Source organism: Kryptolebias marmoratus, linkage group LG4 (genome assembly GCF_001649575.2).
Source record: "Kryptolebias marmoratus isolate JLee-2015 linkage group LG4, ASM164957v2, whole genome shotgun sequence".
Taxonomy (NCBI): Eukaryota; Metazoa; Chordata; class Actinopteri; order Cyprinodontiformes; family Rivulidae; genus Kryptolebias; species Kryptolebias marmoratus.
In genome coordinates, this window is record NC_051433.1 from 8,582,158 (window position 1) to 8,609,560 (window position 27,403).

Consider the following 27,403-nt stretch of genomic DNA (forward strand, 5'->3'; position numbering starts at 1 on the left):
TTTATTATGTCATGCTTAAAATAAAAGTCAGGTAACACCACTATTAAAGCTCCACATCCTTCTGGTTCCAAAGATACAACATGGCTGCTCCCGCCTACAAAGTCAAACCTAAACCACTGAAAAATCGACATCTATCATGGCTTTAATTAGAGATTAAGATAATTTCCTCAGCCAATCCATTTATGGTGGACACTATGTTTCTGTGCGGGGGGCCCCTGACGGCCCACGGCCCCTCTGTGTACGGCCCTGCCTCCCCCTGTGGTCTCAGTCTCCTCCCCTCCCCTGCTAAGCCCCGCCCCCAAGGAATGACTTGGAGCGACGAGAGACGGAGACCCTGCAGACACACACACATACACACACACATGCTGTGTCTCCACTAACGGGACAAGTTGGAAGCTCTCGGATATCCTCGCCGTGTCTCCTCGGCGTGAACATCCCGACCCGGGCTGAGGTGAGTGCAGAGACACGGGGGTGGAGGTGGAGGTGGAGGTGGAGGGTGGGGGCACCGAGCTCTGGACCCGGTTGGAACTGAGGAGGAAGAAGGTTTTCTTCTTCTTCTTCCTCCTCCTCCTTCCCCTTCCCTCCCCTCTCTCGGAGGAGGAAACGCGGCTGCAGGGGGAGAAGAAGGGAGGCTTGCCCGGCTTGTTGGAGCAGTTTCAGGGAGCCGACTTTGGCACCGAGCGGTCCACCAACCTGTAGTGGAGCCGCTTCCGCTGCTGGCGCCGGGGGTCGTTTAGCCCTGAGCTTAGCAGCAGAGCAGCAGAGCAGCAGAGCAGCCTCCACAGCTCCTCATGTCGCCAGTGTAATGAGACACATGGCTTCACCTCCAGTCGCTGCTACAGGTCTGCTCTCGTGGATTTGCTGGGACAAAATGTTTGCAGCTCCAGAGAAAAACTTACTTTTTTTTGTTTTAAGTTGTTGGTCATAACAGAGCTGGATGTTTGCAAACTTTTACGCCTTCAAGGAAGTACATCCTCTAAACGTTTTTTGTCAGCAAGTGTAGCATCTCTGGTAGTTTTCTGTTTATGTTGCTTTTATTGATTTAGTTTCATTGTTTGGTACACGGTGTGGCACAAATATGAAGTTGCTTTGCTCAGACACAAAATAACTCAGAGCTAAAGTGTGAAGCTGAAAGTGTTGACGTATTTGATTGATTTAAAGTGTTTTGTTAACAGTGAAAATGCTCAGAGATGTAAAAAAACCACACTAGAGATGTACCTGAGTGTGTCCTGAGTTTTTAGTGCTGCTACATAGTTACAGTGAAACATTACATTGCAAGTATTGAACAATACGTTTCCTAAAAAGATAAAGATACAGGAGGGAAGTTACCAAAAATAATGAATAGTTATAGACCGATCAGACTGACGTCATCAGTAGGTGTTGACCTTATTTGTCCGCCATGTTGGAGGACAAACAGCACATTAATGAGAGGAATGACTTGGATTATTGTCGACTTTTGTCTAAGATATTTATTTAGTTCCTGAGTTTGATATATTGATATTGACAGAAATTGAAATTATTGACCAACTTTGACAGAAGACGTGCATGTGAGGAAATGGCCAAACGTTCCAAATCAACCGGCCTCGATTTCCTATCCAGACAGTGAAATGATTTGGTTTTCAACCAGAATCCGTTAACAAATAAGGACCTCGAGGCATTCAAAGTCTTTGAATTTTTACATGCGGGTGTAGTGAGTAATGCTTACAGCCAGGGTAAGGGTTGTGTGAATAGATAAACTACTGATAAAGTGATCTTTTTAAAATCTTTTTTCACAATATGCTACACAGCATTCTAGTTCTCAATATAAACAATGAGTGTAGATAAGTTGTTGTTGTCACGTATGTAGGGAGCAAGTTTACGGTTCAAAATATTTCCTGTTATCAGAAGAATCCATACAGCTGAGGCTGTTATATCATAAAGAAAATGCACAGGTGAATGTACCACCAACAAAATATATTGTGCAAATTCTACTACTGTTATAGGATAATGGTTGATTGGTCCGCCTGACCAAGATTCATCAGCTACTGGTACTGTTATCACTGGGACAACTCATGGCTTTAATCTCTGTGGTTAGTCCCGATTGCAGAGATTCTAAACTATGATTTCTTATCTGTCAGCCCTTTCAAGCAGCTGAAAATTGCACAAAAGTGTGTTTATCTGCTTGAGTTTGCCTTCCAACATGGTGACTATACTGTGCGTAAACAAACTGACACCATTATGGAGTGGTCTATAGTTTGGGTACAAGCACCGTCCTGCAACAACACAACCATCCATCTTCAGAATAAATGGTTTGCATGACAGTTTTTAGAAAAAAAACATGGTTAATACATTGGTTTCCCAAAATCACAGGTATACTCATCAGCCAACATATAGTTTCAGTTTGAGGTGTGACGGTAAACTTTTCAAAACTTCTTTGAAAAGTCCCATCTTTGTCATGCAGCATGGCTGTAACCCTAAACACACACTGAGGCGGTACAAAAATATCTGAAAGCAGAAGACGGGCTGTTAGTCACGTCATAGACACGTAAAGTCACCCCTTTTATAAGTTGTTAGGAATGAGCTTGAAAGAACGGTTCAGACGAGGCAGCCATCAAAAGCACATTTTCTAAGGTAGTAATTTGCACACACTTTTTTAACCAATGTGTTTCCCATTCACTCGTTCACACACCAACTCGTACAGGGCTTTTTACACTCTGGAGACATCTTTATACTGAATGAAGAGAAAATGCAGCAATCCATTTTGTACGTAATCATATTTTTTCCTGGCTGTAAATCTGAACCGTGCGCTGTTTGACCCAAGGCAATTAGCCCCAGTTAGTCCTACAGAAACTCATTTTTAGCGTCACTCAAAAGAGAGCATTATGAATAGATAATGTCTGATTTAGAACCCATCCATTATTCACATTTTCAAATCAGACCTTGAACATTGACAATCATAGGAAACTAAGGCCTCTAAACATATAAGTAACTCTTAAAGCATTACCTTCCAGAATATAGTATGTATGATGGATGCGCCTGCAGGTTTTTTTTCCATAATAATCTTAATCTTGATGCCTGCTGGCGCTAGTTTGTTTTGCTGTGAGTAAAAAAAGACCTACACCCTCTAAATTATTGGGATTTCTCTTTTTTTTTTTTTTTTTTAAATATGGTTTAAAAGTAAAATGTGCCCACAGTAATGCTGCGTTGTTTGTCTTTGCAATTAAGCCCATGATGTTGATGACAGTGTTTACAGATTGACATCCAGCCGGTCGAATATTAAAAGCTTAGCAGCTCGAGGTGAGAGGTCGATGGCGCTAATTCTGCTTTCAACCATGAAACCATTGCAGAAAATAAGCACGTTCTTATGAACGGTAATGCAAATCATCAGATAGCTGGGTTCAGTTTTGGAATAAGTTATATCAGGTCTTGTGATCGATCACAGCGTCTCTAAAATGTCATTGTTCTCATTCCCAGCTTAAAAAACAGAACAGGAAAAAGGGAACATTTTCAGAAGCTGCTTCATGTGTTCAAGCTTGACTCTAAAAACTGCTCCTTTTTGATAACATGCAAATGTATCAATAAAAAAAGGACAGACTCAGATTGTTTTGCTACCCTCGGTGCTATGGTAATATCAGAAGTCTTGTATTCAAATACTCAAAGTTCACCCTCCAGCATGCTTAAAGTGTCCTCACCTGTGTTGGTCTCACGTTGTAGCAGATGTGCACTTTGTTAAGACAGGTGGCTGCGATGCCTTATTAAATGTTGATTTGTGGAGTGGTTCTGAGTGTTTTGCGTGCCGTTTTTCCTTTTTAAGCATCTGCACTGACTGTCAGCTCATGTTGGAGGGAGGAAAAGCTACGCGTGCGCTTCTGCACACAAACATCTGAAAATAATGCTCTGCCAGATCCCATCACAACACAGGAATATTTATGATTACACGAAAGCATGTAGTGCTGTTATGCGGCTTGTTGTTTTATGCTCAAGGCTTTGGTTTTGTGCTGTGTATAGTTTGTGCTCAGTTGACATGTGTTAATATATGAAAATCTGAATTCAAAGACGCCAAAATGATTCATCAAACAGTCTAAACCCCAAGACGCTGTGCATGTAGTTAGCAGTACAAACTCACTGAAATGGGACATACAGTATGTATGGTGTAGGACACAGGATGTGTTTACAGCTCATATATGTTAGAATGTGCTCCAGAATGATAAAATGCATCCTATGGTACCATTAGCCATTATGTTAGGATCAGATGGGTGATATTAACCAAAGAAAAATAAATTGATTAACCAGGAAAACTGAAACTGACACAGTGCTCATGGTGACTTCCTTCCTTTAAAGTCCCTTTTTAATATAATTTAAATTACATACTTGTTGACATTATATACAACCAGAATCTCCATATTCCTTTTTAGTACTCGACTTATCAGACAGAAACACTCCTCTAGATTGCAACCATTAGTTGCTCTGGTATTTTTAAGCAATAAATCATTATGCTTCATAAACTGTCTTGTAATGGCCAAATTAGATTCCTGTGAGTGTCTGAGTGAGTCGTCTCTGATCTCTGAGGAGTCCCACTGCTCTCCTTCTCTACTCCCTCTTCACCAATAAGCTGCTTCCATAATATATTCTCTGTAGTTTTGTAGCCTAACTGATGTTTAATTATTCCAACAGTGATTTGGCTTTACCTCATACAATATTGAAACAGAAGTTACCCTGGAGACGGTGGAAGACACGGGCTTCGCTTTATGATTTGTTTACATCTGGAAATTGAACCTACCGTTAAAGCAAGAACACCACAAACACGGAGTGGATTTATTTTTTTCACTAATCCATGCTACGGTGCAAATGGGGAAAGAAAATCTATTTTTTGACTTCCTGCTGCTTAGGATGTCCTCATGAGCTGTCCCTGAAACCAACATGTTTGCTTACTATCAAAAAAAAGATTATACAGGCTCAGTGATCTGATTACAGCTACTGACCAGGCGCTATCTGCTAATCCGTGGTGTTAGCACGGGGACAGGCAAATCTCAGGGCAGCTATCAAGCCTCCTAATGGATCTTTAAAGTCCACATATTAGGATTTTTTTTTATGTCTACTTGTTGAGCTTGTTCATAACCTTAAAGCCTAAAATGTGCTTTTGGTTTGATAGTGACTTCATTTGTTCTGTGACTGAATCAGAATCATAGAAAGAATATGGTTAATATGATTTTAAAAACAATATATTTTTCTAAGTTTTACTTATTTATTGAGAAAACTTAAAGATTTTCATTTTAAGTCATCAGTTAGTTTATAAAATTTGATATGATTGTGAAAAATGTTTAATACAATTCTTCACATCCATCAGCGTTACAATTATGTCTTGTTTTTTTTTTTTTTTGGACCAACAGTCCAAAACCTAAAGATTGATAATTTGCAGTTCTACCACATGGCGACAAAGATAAATATTACAAAAAAAAACATAATTAAAAGATTTTCAGTCTTGCTATAAAGACGTGTTTCATGTTTATTGATTAATCCCTGTGTGTAGCTCTAGTATGACCTCAATAAGATTAATCCATCTGTCTTGCAACACACTCCGTTGTATAGTAGCAGTACCACTCAGCACAAATTATCATAATGACAAGACCGCCTCTGAACTGGTGGGTTTTAGTGGAGTAAATAAATAACTTGTAGACATGTTGGTGGATCTATCTTGCTGATTAATCTGTGATATAGGAACCCCTGATGTGACCACTCACTGATCTAAATTCACAGATACCAGCTTGTTTTTGTACCAAAGAGCTTTAGCCTTCTAAGCTAAGGCCCTGCGGTTTGAGTCAGTCAGTTTTGCATTTAAAGATTTTCCCTGCAAAGCTCTTTATGTATATGGTCACTACACGGCGTAATTGTTTTCACAGAAAATTAAACTCTGCAGCTGTGGAGAATTACGCCTCTCAATTATTGATGTGTGGGCATATTTGTACATTGTTTCCCAGAGGATGTATGTATCTGTGTCGCAATATAGGGTAAAATCACCATAATAGGAAGTAGTATACATGTATTAGTGTTGACGGATGCTAAACAGGTGCTCGTTACATGGCCAAAGTACATGTCAGTAAAAATTACGCAAACTTTCAATTTGAATAAGACACACAAGATGTGAAAATTGTGGAAAAACACAACCTTGCAAACAGACTAATATAGATAAAAGCCGTAAAACATTAATTTGCCAATAGGAGTGCCATCTTTGGAGGTCAGCGTAGTATTTAGGCTGAAGAACGGTAATGTTACCAGAATTACTGTAATCAGGAAGACTATGTTCGTGTTTTATCACTCCTCCACAGACAGACGGTAGGAGAGCTGTTAGTCTCCCTACAGCAAAATCTGCCATACAACAAGTCCCTAAAAGGGCCATAAATGTGTCCCTAGTGACTGTCAAAGCTCCCCGACTGTTCAGCTGAGAAAAGGAGTCTGGCAGTTGCTTCTAATTGGTGGTTATCTTTGACTTTCAGTTCTACATCTCTATCCAGGTTACACAGACTTATATTCATAGTTTCCTCTGCATATCTGTGTTGAACATCGTAAAGCCAAGAACCCTCACCTCCCACATCCTTTTTTTTGTTTCTTCTTCTTTTCTAAATGTGGACACAGACAGAGTTTTAGCTGATGTTGAAGGTGTAGTTGCTCCGCAAAAGCACCAACTCAGCAACTTTGGGGCGTAGCGATTTTTCTTTGGGGAACATTTCAACCCTAAGCACCTGCGTTTCTTGCATAGTGGCATCTATGCAGCAGTTGGTGGTGTCATTATTGAAGCAAAACATGCACATTGAGTCTCCTCCGGACTCCACGGTGTTGATGCATCTTTCTTTTTTTTTTTGAGCCGCTGGTGTTTGTTCAGCTCATTGCATGTTTCTGTGTTGATCATTGGTCACAGAAACAGAGCTGCCAGTCGCAGTCATTGAAGCGAATCGGTGCTGAGGAAGTGAGCTCATGGAGCTTGTGGTTGCACTCTTTGTTCAAGAAGGTGTTTCACTGAGGGGCGATAGAAAAAGTTTTTTCCTCAGATTGTGTAAAGCACAACAAGCCTCACACAGGTCCTTGTTATTATCATGAAATTTCAGCATTTTTAGTGTCTTTTTGGAAATATTTTTGTAATAAATACTGGATTCGATATAGCTTTTTTTCTCTGCAGCATTTAAAGCAAAGCTTACCAGCTGTTTTTATACAGTAAAAAGTAAATTGGCCCCATTTATGAAGCTTCTGTAGATTTTCTTATAAAGGCTCATGCTCTTATTTTGCTCTTCTGATGAAGAATATTTCTCTTACATTAGACAGACACAGCTGTTGAACTTCAAAGCTAAAATTCAGCCAGGACTAACAGTGCTATTGTTGTATGTGTGTGTGTGTGCATCCGTGCTTTTTTCATTGTGATGGGCCCTTTTAATGTTGCCTTGCCTCTCTCTCTGTGCCTTGCATCCACTGGTGTAAAACTGACCGCATCCTCTTGCGCTTGGTTGTGCCTGGCTGTGCCATGGCTGCAGTTGCTTTGTATTTGTGTGTATGTGTGTGTTCACACAAGCATTTTGTGGTTTGCACTGTTGAGATGTTACTTCTCCTTAAACCTTGATGTTGTGTGTGTGTGTGTGTGTGTGTGAGAGAGAGAGAGAGAAAAAAGTGCTTTTGCAAGTGTTGTTTTGCCCTATTTGTGAGCATGGCTGACTGCTCTAAAAAATTATATGCACACACACCCACACCCACACACACACGCACACCTTATTAACCATTAATGTTTTGCTCACTTGTATTTTATGTTTGTTGATGACTAGTGCTGCTCTGCTCAGTACTTTTAAACTCTACAAGTGTTTTGTATCTTTAAATATTGATAAGCTGATAAGCAAGGGCAACTTTATCTGAACATTTCTTGTTTAGTACCCGAAATCTCAAAACAGACCAAATGTAAAGCATATCGGTGTTGACACTTGGTTATTGTGGTGCTTCCTCCTTCACAGAAGTTGCAGCTTTATTTTAAAAAGGATGCAGACAGAGTAGATTTGCTACAAATACACAAATGTGGTCATTCCTCCAGTACTGTGGTTCACAGTAACTGCATAGTTTCCGTCCAGCTATTGAATTTATTTTTGTCCTGTTTGAAGGACTTCTGTAAAAAATATGATCTTTAAAAAAACTTTCAAAGTAAACAGCACTGGACTTCTGCTTTGTTGTTACAGCCACACTGTCAGTTTTGAAATGCTTTCTAGGTTTTGTAAACTAAGCTTTTTCCTAGTAACCAAAGAGACTGAATGATGTTCAGTTGGAAAAATAAAACGGCAGCAAGAGTGTGGACACCAAAAATGAAGAAAGTTACCACATGCGTCGTTCTCCCAGGAGTTCTTGTTGATGTTACCATGATATGTCTGTGCATTATTGATGGTGTATTGATTGTGACTGCACACAAATAATACAGGAGTTTAAATTAAACTTGTTTCTGTTTTCACTTGTGGATTTATTTATGTTAAAGTCACAAATGCAGTTAAGCTGAAAACCCTTCAACTACAGCTAAGTAGCTTTTGATTGACCGTGCATTTCTGAATAATAATTAGCATTATTTTTATGCAACTGACATTTTTTTTCCTATATTTTAAGATTTTGCTGGATGACTTTATCTGATGCAGTCAGAAAAATGGTTATAACTAATTCTGAGTTTCATTTTAGTCAGGCTCAAATGCAAGTAACAAAGGTGTGAAATTGGACAGATGCTTTGACTTTGGGCTTTTATGTCCAACATCAGTCACCTACATTATTAAAACCACTGACAGGTGAAATAAATAATATTTGTCATCTTGTTACAGCTCAGTGTTTTGGGTCGTGACATTCATGTGAATGAGTTTTACATGTGGTACCCAGAAAAAAAAATGCCAGCAGGAATTTTCACCTGATAATCAAACCTTTGGTGGGTCGTAGTGCCTGACCTCTGTTCCAGGACCATAGATAAAAATCGCAATAAAGCTGGGAATAATTATAAGCTGGTTGGTTCTTTCAGGGTTGGCTTGTGACTGAACATTTCTAAGTGGCCAAGCCAATTTCTATATCTCCCTCACATTTTTTATCATGGTCAATCTTAACCATGTAATGCTGTTTAAAAGTCTGACACTATTCCTCATTTTTAAAGGTTATGCTTCCAAGGAGCCAGACTTTATATATATATATATATATATATATATATTTTTTTTTTTTTTAATGAGAACAGGTTGTTGTTGAATTAGGTACTTTTTAATCCCCAAATGATTCACAGTCAGAGTTAAAGTACAACACTGTGGATAACCAAACACATTTCTTAAATACATAAATGGTGTAATACACAGTTTTGAAACACAACATTCAAACTTAGCTAATTGTTCCTTGTTCACACAGTAAGATAAAAGTTACGGAACACAACTAAACTCTGGTGTTCAGGTGGGCTTGAAACTAAAGAAGGAAACAAATAATACGTGAAAACAAATGCAGCCTTTAGAGACAAATAAAACCAAACCACCTCTGCAGAAAGATGTCCACTCGGACAGATTTTATATAAAAGTAGCTGAATGACTTCCACTTTTTCACTGTGGCTTTACTGCTCTGCTCTGTTAGCTCTGCTCCTCAGACAGATTTGTAACAGTGACTGAACCTGCTTTTTGTTTCTTGAAAACCTCAACAGAAGCAAAAGTACTAGGTCATTTTTTTAGTTGAAGTATTGCTTTAAAAAAAAAAAGGAAAACAAAAACTGAACAAAACGTCTGTGCAATGGCACTCCCACATGGTACCAGCCTCTGCAAAAAGCAGCTCCTCATGCACATAACGTGCAGCAACAAGTCTGATTAATGAACATCCTTCCTGATAGTTTTTAGAGCCAAAAAGCAAAATAGCTGCTGGTGACATCAGTCACATCAGTCACCATCGGTCTTGTGTTTGTGAAGATGGTGGCTGATTGTGTGTCTGACTTTTCTAATTCTCCACAGTTGAGTTTAAGAGTTCTGTGTTAGCATAATCCATAAACATGGGCTGAAATAAACCAGAATTATCTTTAACAACCCCCAAGTGACATATAAGCTCACTCAGCTTTTGCTCATTTATTAATCAGATTGGCCAGCAGCAGGAACAGATTGTAAAAGTCAACAGTGTACATTCATTCGTTTTGTTTGTCTTTGCTTCTCAAAATCTAACAAGAAGATGCTTGTTTTTCACAGAAGCAAAATGAGACGTCAGCAGCATTCGCAGTTCTTACTTTTGCTCTGTACATGCCTGCAGTTACTGGGACAGCAGTGCAGGCTGACTGCGCACCCGTCTTGGTTTAGTAGTGGATTAGAAGTGACACTTACTGCAGGCTGGCTGTGTTTAAGCCTTGTTTAGTCTGACTGGGTCTTAGCCGGGAACTCAAACCATCATTAGGCAGCGAAATGACTCAACACTGGGGCAGATCTCTAAACACACAGAGTGAGAAGTGGCTGCAGAGGGGAAAACACGAGTAGGAGGAACATTTCAGAGGAAAACGGCAAATATTTCCTGCAACAGCCCAAAGTGACCTGATTTACTGCAGCAGAGGGGTGGATGAATCCTCAAGACTATGGCATGTTGTGGTCAAACCTTCTTTCAAAATAAACAGACAGATAAATCTAACATAAACACAACTTGCTGGTTGGTGTAGAGCAGATTGATGAATGACCCCACCCAGGACAGAAAAAGGGCAGCAGGTCTTAGGTCAAGTTTTCCCTGCTTTGTGTGAGGCCTTTTGTAAAGACGCCTCCACACACACAAAGTATTGTCATGAAAAAAAAATCAGATGTGTATCCAATAAAAGTCAAGATAATGGAAAAAGGATCAGTATGATGTCTTCCAGTCTGTGGGTGGAGGATCTGGATCTCTATTTGAAAGCTTTAAGCTCGTCTTTTACTTTTATAATGTATCCTCACGCCGTTCCTCTGATGTAACAAAAAGCAATAGGCTCACATGCACAGATTAAATAAAACCTGTAGATTTATTTAAAAAAGGAAAGAAAGAGGAATATTGAGCCTACAAATTACAGCAGAGTGAGGACAACGATTAAATGGTTTTTGGACAAGGCTTTGCTGCAGAGGAGCTGAATTACAGTATATTCCTTCAGAGTTTGCCTAATGGACTATAAAACAGGAATACAGATGACTGGCTCCATTTGAGAGGATTTAAGCTTCTTATGGAAGGACTCTGCAATGGTAAATTAGCTATAGACAATTTCAGTATAAGTTTTGATTTTATATGGTAAAGGACATTGCCATGTTTTGACAAGTTCTTTCATCTGTGCTAAAAAGATTAACCATTATTGGTGCAAGTTTTAAAAAGTGTCTCTTGGGATTTATGTGGACAAGCAGTGCCAAGAAGTAGGGTTTTTTAAACATTTATGCTTAAATATTATCTTTAGCATTTTATGTATAATGCATATTACAAGGAAATCTCTTACTTAGAAAGCAGCTTTTAAAATGAAGCTGTTGTGGGTTTGCTGAGGTCTGTGAGGCGGTGAATGATGCTTTCACTGGAGTGGAAAAGAAATCAGACTTATGAGCTCCTGATCTGCCAGCTGCCAGTCAAGATGAAGATCACCTGATTTCTTTTGCAGGCTGATCAATCTTAACAGTAATAGCACTTATCAACAATAAGAACAGTACAAACACAACATATTACCAAAACATTAAAGACCACAACTATTGTTGTAGATGTTAAAGACAATTAAAAATTAAAGAAGAAAACAGGAAAGTTTTTCCATCGTAGACAATCTTTTGTGTAAACAGACTTGGACACTAGTAGACACACTGTTTTTATTTTACGCAAACTGTATGCAATGTTTGGCAATTTCTTCTCAAATCTTTTAATTTTTAGGTGTATATATAGTGTTTACAGTTACTGTCTTGTCCTTTAGATGCATGCAGATGATCTTTTATCAGTTACTTCTAATCTTTGTAGGCTAATGTGATACGATTTCTATCATTTCATCTCTTATAAGCCTATCAAAGTTTTCCTGTCATCTGTGTAACGCTGTTCTCTTTCCAGATTGGATGCTATACAGGAAAAAAAAGAGAGGATTAAAGGAAGCTGAAACAAAATTAACCAGCCTAAAATGGGGATTTGAAGTTATGGCGCAACAGTTGTGCATTTCTCTGTGGAATAATTAAAAAGTTATTTTTTTCTTTTTAAAATTAGCTTTAAATTGAAAGAAAGTTGGGGATGATGGTGCCTTACCATGGCATGTGTTTGGAGTCAAAAGACTGTTGTAATAATTACAATAATTTAAACCCATGCTGACAACTGCTCATCATTTATCATTTCAACTTTTTCTTTTTTGGCAAAGGACTTCAAGGCAGCAAACAGGAATGTAAACAAAGCAGGAAATGCTGGATTTAAATATGCTTTAGCAGATGTTTGAACTGGGCTTGTTAGGACTAGTTTAGGAACTTTATGTTGTCTGTTTTACTTGCTGGGAAATGATCCAGAACTCGTGACTTGTTTAAGGTATACCTCAGTTTCATGACTTGCAGGATTTCTAAAAAAAAGCACTAGAGGAAGACATGGAATTTAGTTATAAGGATTTAGTAACACTTTGTGCAAAAATAAACTAGAGGATTGCAAATCCCTGTGCACAGATGGGAAATGTTTATGCTTGTGTCATTAGAGACTTTGTTTTTGCTATAAAAAGGTTTTTGTGCTGAAGAGATTAGTCTATCAACAGTGTTGTTCAGATTCATCTTTTTAGCTCAGTGTCTCACATTTTTGAACAAATTTAAAACCGATCCTGTGTTTTTTTTTTACATAATCCAAAGCTTAAGTCATTTTGTTGTCACTACTGAAAACGTACTTTGAATAGCTTTGAAGTCTGTAATAACCTGTGGTTTGATCATCTTGAGTCACATTCATGCTTTCCTTAAGCAGAAACTGGTTTTATGCTGCAAACAAAATACAGTAGTTTATGATGAAACCGAGAACAAACAGAAAAACAACCCATAATGGGCTTTTTATTGCTGCATTTTTTCATGCCTGCTTGTAAAACTCATCAGTACTTTTGCACAGCTCATTGATGCAGTCTGGTAACTCATCCGTTGATTGTTGAAGCTGACGCTTTCTGGGTACCTGTTTACCCTCCATACTTCCAGTTTAACAAATCTCCTGTTATTGCACGACAGGAAAGCCTTAGTAAAGGGTGAATATGCTTTATCACATGATGATCTACCAACTGTTACTCTTTTATTCTGTTGTTACTTTTCTTTAAATTTATCCACCCTAAACAATATGTTTGTCTATACTGCAGAAAATTGGCTTTCACATAAAGGGATATGATATATAAAGCTGTTGTTTTAATGCAACTTCAGGGCACTACTGGATGCCCATTTGAGTTAATGACTGGTGCCACCTTCATGTGTCCAAAAGACAAGACTATTGAACCATCACAAGCGTTTTTATCACTGCCACCGAAAGGCGGATAATAACGTTTTTATCTGTGTGTGTTAAAGTGTCTGTCTGTTAGGAATACATTACATGAACCATTGGATGAATTTTCACAGAACTATCTCATAAATCACAACATAAATTTTAATCAAACTTTTAGAAGGTAATCATTAAATGTACTAATTGATTAACTTTTGGAGTCAATCCAATTCAAGACAGCTACCAAACTAATTTACATTTGCCAACACAAACTGGCAATAATTCAGTCATTTGTATAAATATTGAGTTGAAGAATCATATGGTAGAAGTAGTATTTTTACAACTTTTTCATTTCTCAACATAATTGATTCTAGTCTAAAGCTCTGGTGTTATGCATGAATTCACTGAATGCTAGGTCCTTAATTTATTTCTAAATTGGAATCAGCAGTATCATTTTTACCTAACTTACCATACCTAACTGTAGCCAGACTTCTTGCTTGATAAAGAGGATAATATTTATAGATTTACATTTTTTATGCTTTCTCACAAAGACAAAAGGAGTGGAACAAAGAGCTGAAGTGACTGATTCACTCTGAAACAGACGAGCATTTGACCTGCAAAACTAAATTAATATTGTTCTTTAAATAAATGGGTTGGGCATTTTGGACTTATTATATTAAACTTGATTTGGGAAATTGCATTTGCTAAGTAAGTTTACACAAACATTCCTCTTGCACCAGTTAAAATGTGTGTGACAAACTTGCATATGGACCCAGCTGTGCTGTGCTGACCAAAGTCCAATTATGATTTAACAGAACTGAAACTTTGCATGACTTTAGAGCCATAAGTGATTACTGCACTGATTAAAACGCTGGTCACTTACATGTTGGTCAGTAGGTCTTGTGGGATCAGTCCTGGTAGAGAAACAGATTTAGGCTGAGATTGCTGGCTTACAATTTTTAAGCATATAGTAAACAGCTTATGTAAGCTGATGTAATTCGAGGTATTATGGTTGAGTTGAGCTTATTCGTTCATATCATTAAAGATGGGCAGAAAAGCTAGAAAAGTGTGACTCCTTGCTCAGTTTCTAGTACAGCTGGTCAGTGAAGGCATCCTGTTAGCACCTCAACACCTTGCTTTTCTCAATATGCAGTGTGCTTTTTACCTCCGCCCTGGTTCGTTACGACAAGAGAGACGGCGACCCAGAATCAAGTTGACCTCAGTGCTTTAAATCAAGGCTCCACCAGAGGAAATAAATTCTCACCCCACCAGGACGCCCAGCGCCAAGTAGGACAAGTAATCCAGACAGAATAAAAATGTCCTCTTAGAGGATGCTGACAAAGATAGGGATGGAGTGTGTGAAATGAAAGTATGTTGAAATAAAAAACGAGTGAAATCATCAAAACTTTGGTATAAAATAGATTGAAAAGCACAATTTACTTTTTCAATGTCAAGACAGAGATATCAAATGCAGCAGTGATCCAAACTGTTCCTTTAAAAAGCATAAATTAAATTGCTCATACAGACTCTTTATGGAATAAACAAGCATAAAAAGGAGATTAGTGATGTTCAAAAATGAAAACTGCAGAGGTGTAAGTATTCTGATAAATAATTTGCAACATCATAATATACGTAAACTGTCACCCGGACGTTGCTGCCCTGTGTTGTGATTCTACCCCGTCTTTTCCCCTCACTAAACCTGACAACTCTCTGACTGCTTTAAAAAGAACGCTAACATTAAAGCATCTTAGAAACCTGTAAAAGCTAAGTGAAGTGCAGCAGCTCAATGCATAAACGTGCTGACGCAAAAAGATTTTGTGCCAACTGTAACATGGAAACAGAAAAAAGATGTATGTACTGCTTCAGCGCTAAATGTAGGACATTAATGTTATGTAATGTAAACCAAAATGCTAAGTGTAATACAATTTTACTGTTTATTTATTTTAAAAGTGAATCTTTGAATGTCAAGAATGTTGAAATAGATTGAAAACACAACTTCTAATAACACATTTTTAATCATTGGCGTGGTTTTTAGACCTGGACATGTTTTCAGTCACAGAAGAGCTCCCGTGTATGTACCAAAATATGGCTCTTGTGCTCTTGAAAGGGGTCGGAGATGCCTGCAAAAAACTTAAGAAGCGTTGGAGACACCCGCAACAACACTGTGATGATATTGAGAGAAAATTTGTCACACAAGTCTTTTGGACATCCCTGTGAACGTCCGGGAGATATCCTGGAGACTGTCTTGCGTTTTGTTCACCAATTAGTTGCCATCAGTTGCATCTCAGTGAGATACTACCTTTAATGGTATAACTAATGTTCTCATGGTGACCAGACCCCAGTTTGTGCTGCCTAGTGTCATGGATAGATTGAGGGTGTGATGCAGTTTGGTGTTGAGTTTTAGGGTAGAAATGCAGTGAAAAGCAATGCAGTATCCTCATGAGGATACCTATCATGTGTGTGTGTGAAGGCTGCTCATTTTTTCCACTTCTGAGCTGTTGCTGCGAGAGATGGTTTCCTCTCTTCTGTTTTTACTGAAAAGAAGAAACTGTGGCTGCTGTTGCTTAAGAAACCTAAACAGGTGTTAAGAACATGATATGGTTTAAGACAAAGATAAACATCCATTTGTGCGCTGTCTTTGTTACAAAAAGGATCCATCCTTTCTGTAGTACAAAAATGCACAAATGAGAAAAGCAAACCAAAAAATGGCACTTTTGTAAAGCTAATATAAACTAATAATAAAACAAATGAAGAAGTAGCTCTTATTTCACAGCATTTCATCAAAATAAATTAGTGCTGCGTGCGAGATGAAGGTACAGCGTTTGACATTGTGTTCAAGGTGTGATATTGTGCGCATGTGTGTTCTCTGCTCTCCGAACAGAGACCTGCGTTATTTCAGCTCGACTTCAGTGGCTTCAGTTTGACATGTCCAGACGTCGTTCTTTGGCTAATGAACATGACTGTTCGAAAGTTCACGTGTCAAACCTAAGGGTAACTGTTAAAACCAAATTCTTCCTGTTTTAATGGCCGTGTGTCGTGTCTGCAGTCATGCTTCTTTAACAGTAATTGGTTGTGAGTGATAATGAGGCCTTTGGGGTAAAGCTAAAGGTTTAAAACGATTTTAAGTTAAAGAGATGCTGTCAAACTCCAACAGAGAATAATAACTTTCTCCATAGTTTTGGCCATAATTACTGCCACTTATAAAACCGATTTACTGACCATGTTACTGTAACATAATTAAAAGATAGGCAGCCTCTAAACACTCAGATGAGTTTTTCTAATTTTGTTAGGAAAACAAAATTGACTTGCAGAGGTTTAATTCATTAAACAAACACAGCATCAGTCAAGTATTCAGACTGGAAGGCACCAACAAACCAAGGCAGCCAGAATCCACAATTTGCATCTTGAAAACCTTGGGCTCTTCTGTTCAGAAATTTTATAGTGAGTTGACTCAGTTGCACAGATTTTATTGCATGACGAATGTACCACACAGTAATTCAAACCGAAGAAGAACACAGAAGTGTTACTTTTAATAAGAAAAAAAGAGAAATAATACAAAGAGTGTCATGTAAATACACCAGCTATAATTTTATCTGATGAAACAATGTACATGGAAAAAAATAAGCCTAAAACCTTTAGATAAATGATCTTGAAGGGAGTTAGGTTATGAAATCTGAGAAGTGTTAACTTCTTTCTCTTTGGGTATTTCTGCAGCTTTGCGAGGAGGACAAATACCCGTTTATAAAAGGCACTGTCTCTGCATCTAGATAAGGATTTGTATCAAACACTGCCTGGTCTAATTTTAACTCGCCACATTGACCGCATTTCTTGATTGTTTCCAGGAATATGGTGATGTTTTAGCAACATTTAGTATGAATTTGTCAATAACTAGTTCCCACAAGTCTCGTTTGGAAGAGCGCATGGTAAAAAATGTTTTTACCATGTTGGTAGGTAAGGGTTCGTGACCAATGTGCGAGATTGATCGGGATTGATTTGTAGGAGGTGGAAAAAGAGGAAATGTCAGACGAGTCCGACAATTTGCCGCCCATCTCGAACTTCGACATTGTCAATTATTTAGTGTATTTAGTGCCTACACCATGGAGGAGCTACGTGTGTTCTCATATCCTAAGTGATACTGAAAACATTATAGAATGCTTGAAAAAATAAAATTACAGTGTCATATTATGGATGTTTACTTCTGTTTGAAACCCTTAAAACTTTCTAAAGGCTCAATAAAACCAGAACTTGAGCATTGTTTAAAACAAAGTCATGAAAAGGTGGAAAATGAATCTAATTTCATTGTGTGGCCATCTTGCCCATTTAAAACATGAAACTGGATTATTCTTTTTCAGTTCAAAAGAATTCCTGAAATGATCCTATTGTTGTTTTCTGAGAAGCTGTAAAGTGGATATAGACTGAAAAAGAGTTTTAAACCACCGTGCTCCATCTTTCATTTCACATTGAGGTCTTCCTCTTATAGACTTTCTATTTTCTCCTCTCATTGGAGGTGAAATTGTCTCCCTAGCTCCAAGGTCCAGAAACCAAGTTGGTTCATTGATTGAGTCTTTTGGAGTAACGCAGAGAATATACAAAAAGTGAAATGCTTGTGTCAGTGCAATTACACAAGCGTCACTTGTGTGGCAGCCGTGACTCCTTCTGGTTTTCTGAATGGTTTCGGTGGGATTTTTAATCAGCCTGGCCTGTATGTGGTATTAAGTGGTGATTAAATGAATTAGTACAGTTGGAACAAGTGGTCTAGCAAAGTGCTGAACAATATATTGAGAACATCCAATATATCAGGACTTTTCCTATGTACAATATCAAAAATGACTATATTAGAAGCATTGAGTAAAATGGCTATTTTTACCTTCTGCATATAAATCACTATGGGTTTACTTTTTCCCAGGCATTTCTAATGAATCACAACTTCCCTTTTCCCATCCTAAAAACCCCAGCACACAGTAAATTAGTTAGAGAACGAGGCTCAGAAAATTAAGGCCTGAGAGTCACAATTCACCACTGCATTAGGTTAAAGTGTTGAACTAAACATTTATGTGTGAATAAAAGACCATTTAAAATACTGATATGCATTGAATATTGCAACAAAGTTAAAGAAATCACAATATTAATTTGTAGTCATATCACCCAGCCTCTGTCTGCAGTTTCAGAGGTCTTCATGCTAACACAGTTTACACACATTGTGTAATGACACTGATGAGCTTGTAGTACTCTGATGAATGCATACACATGTAAATCAAACAAACACACGTCATATTCTATCAGACACACTGGGTCTTTGTCTGTGACAATAGAGACTTTTGTTACCTCGTGTGGAGCGTCCTGACACAGCACTCGCTCCTCTCTGCTAAATGTCAGGCTATGTTACAGACAATATTGTTTATGCAAAGTGCTGCGAGTGTATGCTTAGATTTCCCTGCTTCTTGGTGTATATTGGTGTATAAAGTTGAAAAGTACTTTTTAAATTAAGACTTGTCAAGAAAAGATTATTATTAAATGATTTTGTCACTTCATTGCCACAAATGTAATGTCTTTGGATATTTTATGATAGTTTGGTAAGCCAGCACACTGCCAGTTGTATTATTTATTTATTTTTTTTACACTTTGAATCCATTTTTTAGATGCTCCTAATTGATTAGTCAATAAAATAATTTCCACTCTGGTGAAAAAAAGTGGCAGACTAACTGCGCTGATTTATTTCAGAGGCTGCAAGTGATCATAAATTTTAACATTTTTCTAGTAAATGACTCGAAATTGAAAATCAAATTACAGGTTATTATCTGCCTTCAGGGTTTATCATTTAACTAATCTATTGTCCTTTCATTCTGTTCTGTTCAAAGCTAAAATGAGTAATTAGATAATAGATTTGGTATATAAAAGTGTAGTTGAGCAAATTCGAAGCAGACAAGAATTTATAGTTTAGGTAAAATGAGAAAAGTATAGTGGATATGAAACTGGCCCCAGTTGGGCTCAGCTGGTTCCAGCAGTTGGCAGCTTTATGGCTGAAAGCCATTTCACCATGTTTGGTTTGAACTCTCCAGACCTGAGCAAGCTTCCAGGCTTGTACTCTGTAAGCACATCTGATATTTTAGATAACTGGTATTTCAGGCTTGCATTGTGCTGTAAAAAGACCTTGAGCTCGACCATGTTACTAAAAACTGTGTGAAAATCAAAGAATGAAGCAATATGCGGTGTGTGTTGATGTTCTTGCAGGATTTTTAAGGAGTTGCAAACACTCAGTGACACTGAGATGAAATGAAATGGAAAAACCTTCTTTATGCCTCCTGTAGTTTAGCTTTTAAAATGCCAGAATGATGCACAGACTGACGAGGAGAATCTTTACAGGACTTATATCTTATATAGTAAAAAGAAATGTCAGAAATGCTCATGAGCACACAGTACATGGTGTTAGGCAGTTGTGTTGAATACAGTTATCTTAAAGGAATATCAGCAAAAATGTTTTTTTTTCCCTGAAGAAATGTTAAAATTTAAACTTCAGTCCTTTTTGTAATGAAACTGTGTAGGACCAGTTGTTGAGCCAAGTGAGGAAAGATTCTCTGTTTGCATTTTCTTTCAAATATTGTAAATAGTTTTTATTTAATGTTGTCACTTGCTGGTAATTGACCATTGCCACATACACTGAAACTAGTAAATCTGTTCAACCCCTAAACACGGTAATTAAAGCACCTTAAAACTTTACTCCCTGCCGTCTTTGAAGACATGTCGAAGACATGTTAGCCTCCTGGTTGCCTGCTGTATCTCTTCCTGCAGCTTTAGACCCTTTCATCTGCCTGCACCAGTCAGAGAGACGCATCAGCTTGTCGTTTTGTAAGAACAGAAGACGGTGAACATATCGCAGACACATGCACCTCTTTGTGCTCAGCCTTCTTGATGACCAGCCGCTGACTGACGGGGTCACTGCCACTGTGGGTGGGGTCTTCTTATTTTGGCAGCAGCTTGTCCTTGCTGTTCTTAGCAGAGAGGGCAGCTTTTCAACTTTGTCTCTTTATTGCAGTCAGGAGATAACGGGCAGAGAAATCATTTTGAAGTGTCTTTGTAGTGTATTATACGGGCATTTAGAAGGATATTAGACATTCATAATGGAATGGGAGTGACAGAATGGATAAGGCTGGGAATAGATATAGTCTCCATTAAAGTCTTCTGAATAAAGTGGTGTCTGTAATTCAAATAATAAAGGATGCTGTGCTGACTTCCACTGTGTTTCAGTCGGCCTTGTATTGTCCTTTAAAATTGATGGTGTCTTTGAATTGTCATTTCGTTTTCTTCCTAAATGAATATGACAGACGTGATGTTATGCCTTCTTCACATAATGTCTTCATTTAGATGTTAAGGAGGACAACGAGCGATTTCCACTTTTTGACAATGGCTCATATAGAAATATCCCCCTGGTGTCGTTGACTTTTTGAAACTTCAAAAAGGCAGTTTGTAAAGAGATGTGTAGCCCCACTGCTTATACTTTGCACTGCCTTTTTTCAGGGAGATTAGTTTTCTGTTGACTTCTTCAACTCTTCATGAACCTCCCTCACATAACCATACAATCACTATGCATGGTATGTATATACATAGTTGTTGGAAGGTTTTTGTACAATTAAAGGACTTGCAGGGTTTTAATTATAGATAATATATTCAGTGGATTCTGCTTGCATCATCTGCTGTGTTGAGGTTTCTGATTATATAGCCCTAATTTTCTGAGTACTGCTGCAGTATTGAGAACTTAATTTGTCCTAAATTTTGATAAATATAAAATATATGTTAAGGTGTAATCCTTACAATTTGTGTAGACATTAGGTGTAAATAAATATGACTGTAAATACTCTGTACAGCCCAACAAAGTAGTGGATTTCATTGGAGAAGAAGACAAGAAGCTGAGGGGATTATGTTGCAGTGAAGTTAGAGGTGCAGCAAATAATTGCAGCTGTATTTTATGTTTGATGTATGTTTTTCTTCTTCTCCTCACTGGGCTATGCAGGTGCTGGATGAAGTTAAAGGAAACACTTCACTGTATGTAAAATTAGAGGTGACAGAATCTGTTTTAAGAATAAATGAGGTTTAGCTTCAGCTTTTTGTGGTCATTATTTTCCACATCACACTGTCTAAGTTAAGAGTTGACCAATTGGGACAATAGCTGATCATTAAAAATGAAATCAGTTGATCGCTGATTTATGGAGTTGACTTGTTTGTTTCTGATCAATCAATATAGCTTATAACTTAACTTAATATTCCTATGCAACATAAATGGGGAAAATACTGAGTTTGTTTTTTCCCTCTAAGCCCAGTGTGGATTAGTACATTTTCTTAACTCTGCTTCAAGTTCTTAAAGGCTTGCTTTGAATGCAGTTCCAAGTGTAAAGTTATTCATATTTTCTCTCTAAAAGTAACTTTGTTCCTCTCTAGCCAATTAAACATTTTCTAATATATATATATATTTATTTAATTTTGAAACATTTTTCTTGGTAAATATATTGTCTTTGAAACATTAGCACAATGTTCTGGTCTAGTCTTTATTGGAAATATTTTCATTATTTGCTGTGGAAATTGATTATTTGTACTTTTAGTTTTTCAGGTTTTACCTGCTGAGCCCTAAGTAAATCATCAGACTCTTATCAATAATCCCTGTACAATCTCTTTGTGCTGCTGACTCAGCCCACGCTGGATTTTTGTGGTCAATCCGTCGAAGGCCAATACTGGCCATTAATGTCTATCGACCTACATACTAGTTGGGCTAAGGTGCACATATTCAATGACGACTCTAAACTAACTGGCCAATAAGCCAGGTTTTTATAAATGTTGATTCTCTTGAACATTATAATTGTCACTGAGACATAAACTGATAATAATGGCATGGTTTCTAACCCATAGAACCTCCTTAAAATGCCTTATCCTAGTTTTGTCACTTAGCTCAGATGCAGTAAATGGATTTAAACATGCAAGAAAAGGTTACTTTAGAGAATGTGCCCTGCTTAGGCAGCATGTTGGATATTTAAAGGCTGTTCCTGCCGCCTTTAAAGTTTTAGTCTTGCAGTATAAAATTTATACAGGAGGTAAATTATAGTTGCAATAAAGTGAGGAGGCAGCTTGGGAAAGAATCCTGTGTGCTGTCTGTTTCATCAAAGAAGACCTTTTTTCACTCTAAATCCAAATGACTTTTCTATTATTCAGTAGTGTCTGTGGCATTGTTTGTGTTCTGGTGACCTTGTATGCGCAACAAAGGCTGTTGCGAAGTTACCAATTTATGAAACTCTTAATAACTGAAAAAAACAAAAACCTGAAAAAGAAAAACAATTGTTTCTTTTTTTTTTTTGTTTTGTCTCATTTTGGAGGTTGCTTTGGGCATAAACAGTTTACTGATAGCAGCTTTGTTCTCACTGTCTGACCTCCTTTTTGTGGATAATCAGCATAAAATTGAGGTTTTTCCTTTTACGTAATAATGTGAAATACAAAGTGGGAGTGCAGGACAGCGTTCATATCTGCAGCCAGGGAGCTGAATGAGGTCAATCTGTGATTTTTTGCCTTGGCCCCGGCTGTGATGTTACTGCAGGGCTTACAGTTCTACCTCCAGCTCTCTGTGTGTTTTACATAACATCAAAAAGCTCGTCTTCGCCTCCTGCCAGGACATCATGTCAAGCACGAGATTTGGCATTGTTTGAATTTTAAATCTTGCTGAAGTGCTAACAGGCAAAACAATCTGCTTTTGAGAATACAAATGATATCACACAATAAACAAGACGACACATCAGTATTTTGGCCTCTCTGTTGAGTTGTCGAATGGAAATTTATTTTTACTCTCGGTGTCATTGCAGGCAAAAAAAAAAAAGTGTGACAATGTAGTCAGCATATGAACTTGTGTGGTTTTGAAATGTTTGGTATGTAGGTTAGAAGGAAAATTGATATGATTAAATCAACTTGTTTTAATTCCAAACACTTATACTCAAACAATCAAAATTATGAAATAAAGTGGAGGAGCAGCTACATTTCAGTCACCTCAGTGGGTGTATAATACAAGAACACTCATTATTAAGGACAGAAGTTTATCTTGTGTTACCCAAAGGACTATATGTCTGAATTGGTCAGAAAATAAAAACCAAAACAATGATTATAATTTATGCATTCATCTGTTTAATTTCTTCTCAGTTAGCCTCTTTTGTAATTTTAGTGATGAGAGGACACTGAAAATCCATTTTGACTTCATTGAGCACAAAGTCATGGCTTGTATCTGAACAACAGTCTGAATCTGGAAAATCTGCAGCAAAATGATTCGACAACCAAAGAAAACTGCAAATAGTAACAATCTGAAAAATGACCTTTTGTAAATAAAATGGACAAAAGTTAAATACATGATTACTAGTATGGTTAATGATTAGAAAACATTAAATGCCTAGCATTTCTTGAAGAAATGCCTGTCACCTATCACCTTTCAAGACAGAGTTTTTCAGTAAAATTGTCTCATGTGATGAAATGACATATTTCCCATTTTGTGTTAGCTAATGTTTATGAACTGTGGCAGCTATTTTGAGTTGGATTGACGCCACAATATGAATTATAATTGTCTTTATTTACTTGCATTACATTGATCTTTGTGTATTATCCCTTAATTTAAGCTTTTTTTACACAGTGTGTTTTGGAAACTGAGACATGAATATTATCGAGTATCAGGGTTTGATAGGTACAGACGTTGTGTGTGTGTCTGTGCATGTGTGTGAGCACTTGAGTAACATGATTACATCTGCTTTGATTCCACTGATTTGATCAGCAGCAGCCCCAGGGTTTTATATTCCCAGATCTAATGCTGCTGGCCATCAAAGACAGTTGAAGAAAACTGGACGTTCCCTGTTCGTCACACATCCTGTCTGAAGTTGGATCACGCCGCCTGCTGTACTCACATCTGAGCGCACACAAGGAAATCCTAACCTCCCAAAATAAATTCAAGTGTAAATTTTTATGCAGATGTCAGCAGTGTTGGGCTCATAATAGCTCTTATACTCGATGTATTTGTCTGCATTTTCCTGGACCTGCTTCTCTCTGAGGCCTTTTTTGAAGTTATGAACAAATTTATTTTCATTAGGGTGAAGTCTGCAGTGTATTCTGAATTCTCTAAAACTAAAAGTAAAAGGTACCACAGGTGAGCTCCGGCACAGAGGCTGTGTGTGACATTGTTTCTAACCTTTCTGTACCCTGAACATCCTCTAACAGTCTCTCTCTCTCTGTGTCTGTCTTTTTCCACTCGGCATGGTGCATTTCCTGTGTTAGCTGTTGTGGTGCATTAAGATGAGCTGAAGAGTCTGTTTCATGTTGTTGAATGGATGTGTCAGGAACACATGAAACAAAATCACTGTATTTATCAGCTCTGGCGCTGAAACATCTTTTTGGATACAGTGAATGAGGCTTTCAGAGCATATTTTCATGCAAGATGTTTGAAGAAGTGTATTTATTACATGCGCTACAGTGACTGTATGTAAACAGTTATTTATTTAAACATGGTGCTGTTTTTATTTAGGGTTTTAAGGGAAGATAAAAGCATCTATAGAACTGTATCTCACAGAATATCAAATTACCAAATTAGCTACAGTTCCATCCCTTTTCATAATAAAATGATTTAGTTTAAATTTCCGACATATAAGTTGGCGGGCGATGTGAATTCCTTCAAGAAATACTTGGCCTTTCATTCTTTGTCAGTAATAAACATCTTCAGGAAGACGCCAATAAATAAAGGCTGTCTAAAAAGCTAAAGGAGCACATTTTGTATATAAGAATTTTTCTTTAACTAATGCAGAACCAGTTTTTGTTTTCAGTTTCTACTAGAAAGTAACGCCTGTGAAACAGCAGAAACAGACAGACTGATGTCTGAGGCAGTTTCACACGTCTACCCAGAAAGTCTTAGATGTAAAAAACGAAACAAAAAACCAAATCCTGACAGATTAAATTTGAAATTCAAGCAGAATAATTCGAGTCCGCTGCTAATCCTCCAGCGATCAACCTTTGTGTCGTGACCCAGCCTTTATAAATCATTTGCTGTACTACACACGTATACACACTCCTTTCCAGGTCGTTATTTCATTTACATCATCAATTTTGATGCTAAACAACATTTTGGAAGAACTATCTTTTTCCTTTTGACTTTTTTGGTGTAAAACCGGTTAACTTCAACACAAATTGTATCCCCCGGTAAACTGATGAGGGAAGGTGGTGATACTGTAGGAAGTGATTGTTCTGCTTGTTTCCTGTCCATGTTTTTCAGCAGTTAGGTATGAGCTGCGGAGGAAACGTAGCGTGAGGTTGATGGCAGACTGGAGGCGACAACACGCTGCTCTGTGAAGCATTTCATCAGACTGTGCTGCAGGACAGAGGGGGGGTTTCAGTAGTGAACGGCTGCACACATGAGGAAATACTTATCAGCTTTGGTGAAACGGTGTTTAAGGCACAGATAGTTTTAAAGCAGTTCCAAGTGTTTGTAGGACTTGTGACAGGTGACGGTTGCTGTTTAAAGGAAGGTTTCAGATCTTATTCAAGCTGTTTGCTGCCACGTGTGCCTTCTTTCTGTTTCACCTGTTCCAATTGTGTTTTGGACATGCTTTTAATTGCTCTTAAAGAACCCCTTGGGTGATGTTTTCAATTGTCAGAGAGGTGAAAGGAAACTTTTTTTTTTGATGGTGCTCAAAAGGATGCAAAAATCTTGTGCAGAAATGGAAAAAAAATTCCCCTCTTCAGCTCACTGGCCTCGCACTTTTACCCGCCTTATCAGTTTTTGCTTTGCTTGCAGCTTTAAGGAAGCGGTTAACCTTGATGGAGGATGGTAGACAGATCTATAGCAGCTCACAAAGCAAGGAGAAAACTGCGACTGCATGTGATCAGTCAACTAGATAAAATATTTACCTTAATTTATGCTAAGTTCATTTTCCCAAATACATTTAATGTATGGTTGTAAATGTTCAAAGTAATGAAAACAAAACGTAACTAAGAACCTGTGAGGAAAAATCACAAAAAAGTCAAACTAGAGGAAAGTAGCCGTTTGAGTTTTGCCTTTTTTCTAACTTGAATTTTTTCCCCCTAAATAGGCCACTAAAAGTTATTTATACCCTTTACTCCTGTGTGTCAGACCAGTCAGAGCTGTTTAAAGTAGCAGCGTTTTCTGAGAGATTTTAGTTGAAGTCTTCTGCTGTTTCAGTAGAAATAACAATGGATTAGGACATCTGAGCTATATTATTTTGATATGAACACAGTTCAGAGCCATTTGAGTCCCATTTTTGTTAAGTGATTTCATATTAAGCTTAATTACATAACTCTGGGTCAAAGCAAAGTTGTTGTCCTCTGATTGTCCTGAGCATTGAGGCACTTCAGACCTGTATTTGGCACCATCTGAATGTAGTCAGATAGCTAAAGATGCATTAAATAAAAAAGCAGGTGTGAACAGCCTGCTAGTGTTCGTATGTTATTTCCCAAAATAACGTTTGAACACATAACATAGTAAAGTTTGATTTGATGAAAGTTTTTGTGGGTTACTTTTTCCAAACAGCTTCTCTCTTTGTCCTTTCTCAGGCTGTTCACTAGTGCTGAAAGAATGATGGTGAAGATAACGGGAGGAGGCCGCAGCCGACGGTGCAGACCTCGCTAGGAGTCACACACTGTCCACCACCTCACCCATCCGTCATCATCGCCCACCACCGCTATCCGTCCCTCCCAGCGCCATGGCCAACCACCTGGAGCTGATCCAGGAGCTGCAGCAGCTGGACAAGGTGCCCAGTTTGGAGAGGCTGCGGGCGGCTCAGAAGCGCCGGACCCAGCAGCTGAAGAGGTGGGCTGTGTATGAGAAGGAGATGCAGAACAAGAAGCGGAAGGCGGATAAGAAGGGACGATGCGCTAACAGCCTGCACCAGTCAGAAGCCAGGAGGCGAGTGTCGTTCGCTGCCAGCGTGGCGCTTCTGGAAGCATCGGCAAGGAATGACCCTGATGAAGGTAACTCCTTCATTTATATATTTGAAAA

General features: G+C 38.1%; 1 protein-coding gene across 2 annotated transcripts in view; it reads left to right on the forward strand.

The window, feature by feature from the left end:
- The first annotated feature begins 311 nt into the window (after window positions 1-311).
- ppp1r16b (protein phosphatase 1, regulatory subunit 16B) overlaps window positions 312-27,403 on the forward strand; it is an 85,518-nt gene continuing 58,426 nt past the window's right edge. For both annotated transcript variants that reach the window (XM_017408878.3, XM_037975371.1), the window contains exons 1-2: window positions 312-451; window positions 26,959-27,375. In XM_017408878.3, the coding sequence (XP_017264367.1) occupies window positions 27,108-27,375 (268 nt within the window). In that variant the 5' untranslated portion in view covers window positions 312-451; window positions 26,959-27,107. The remainder of the gene's footprint in view (window positions 452-26,958; window positions 27,376-27,403) is intronic.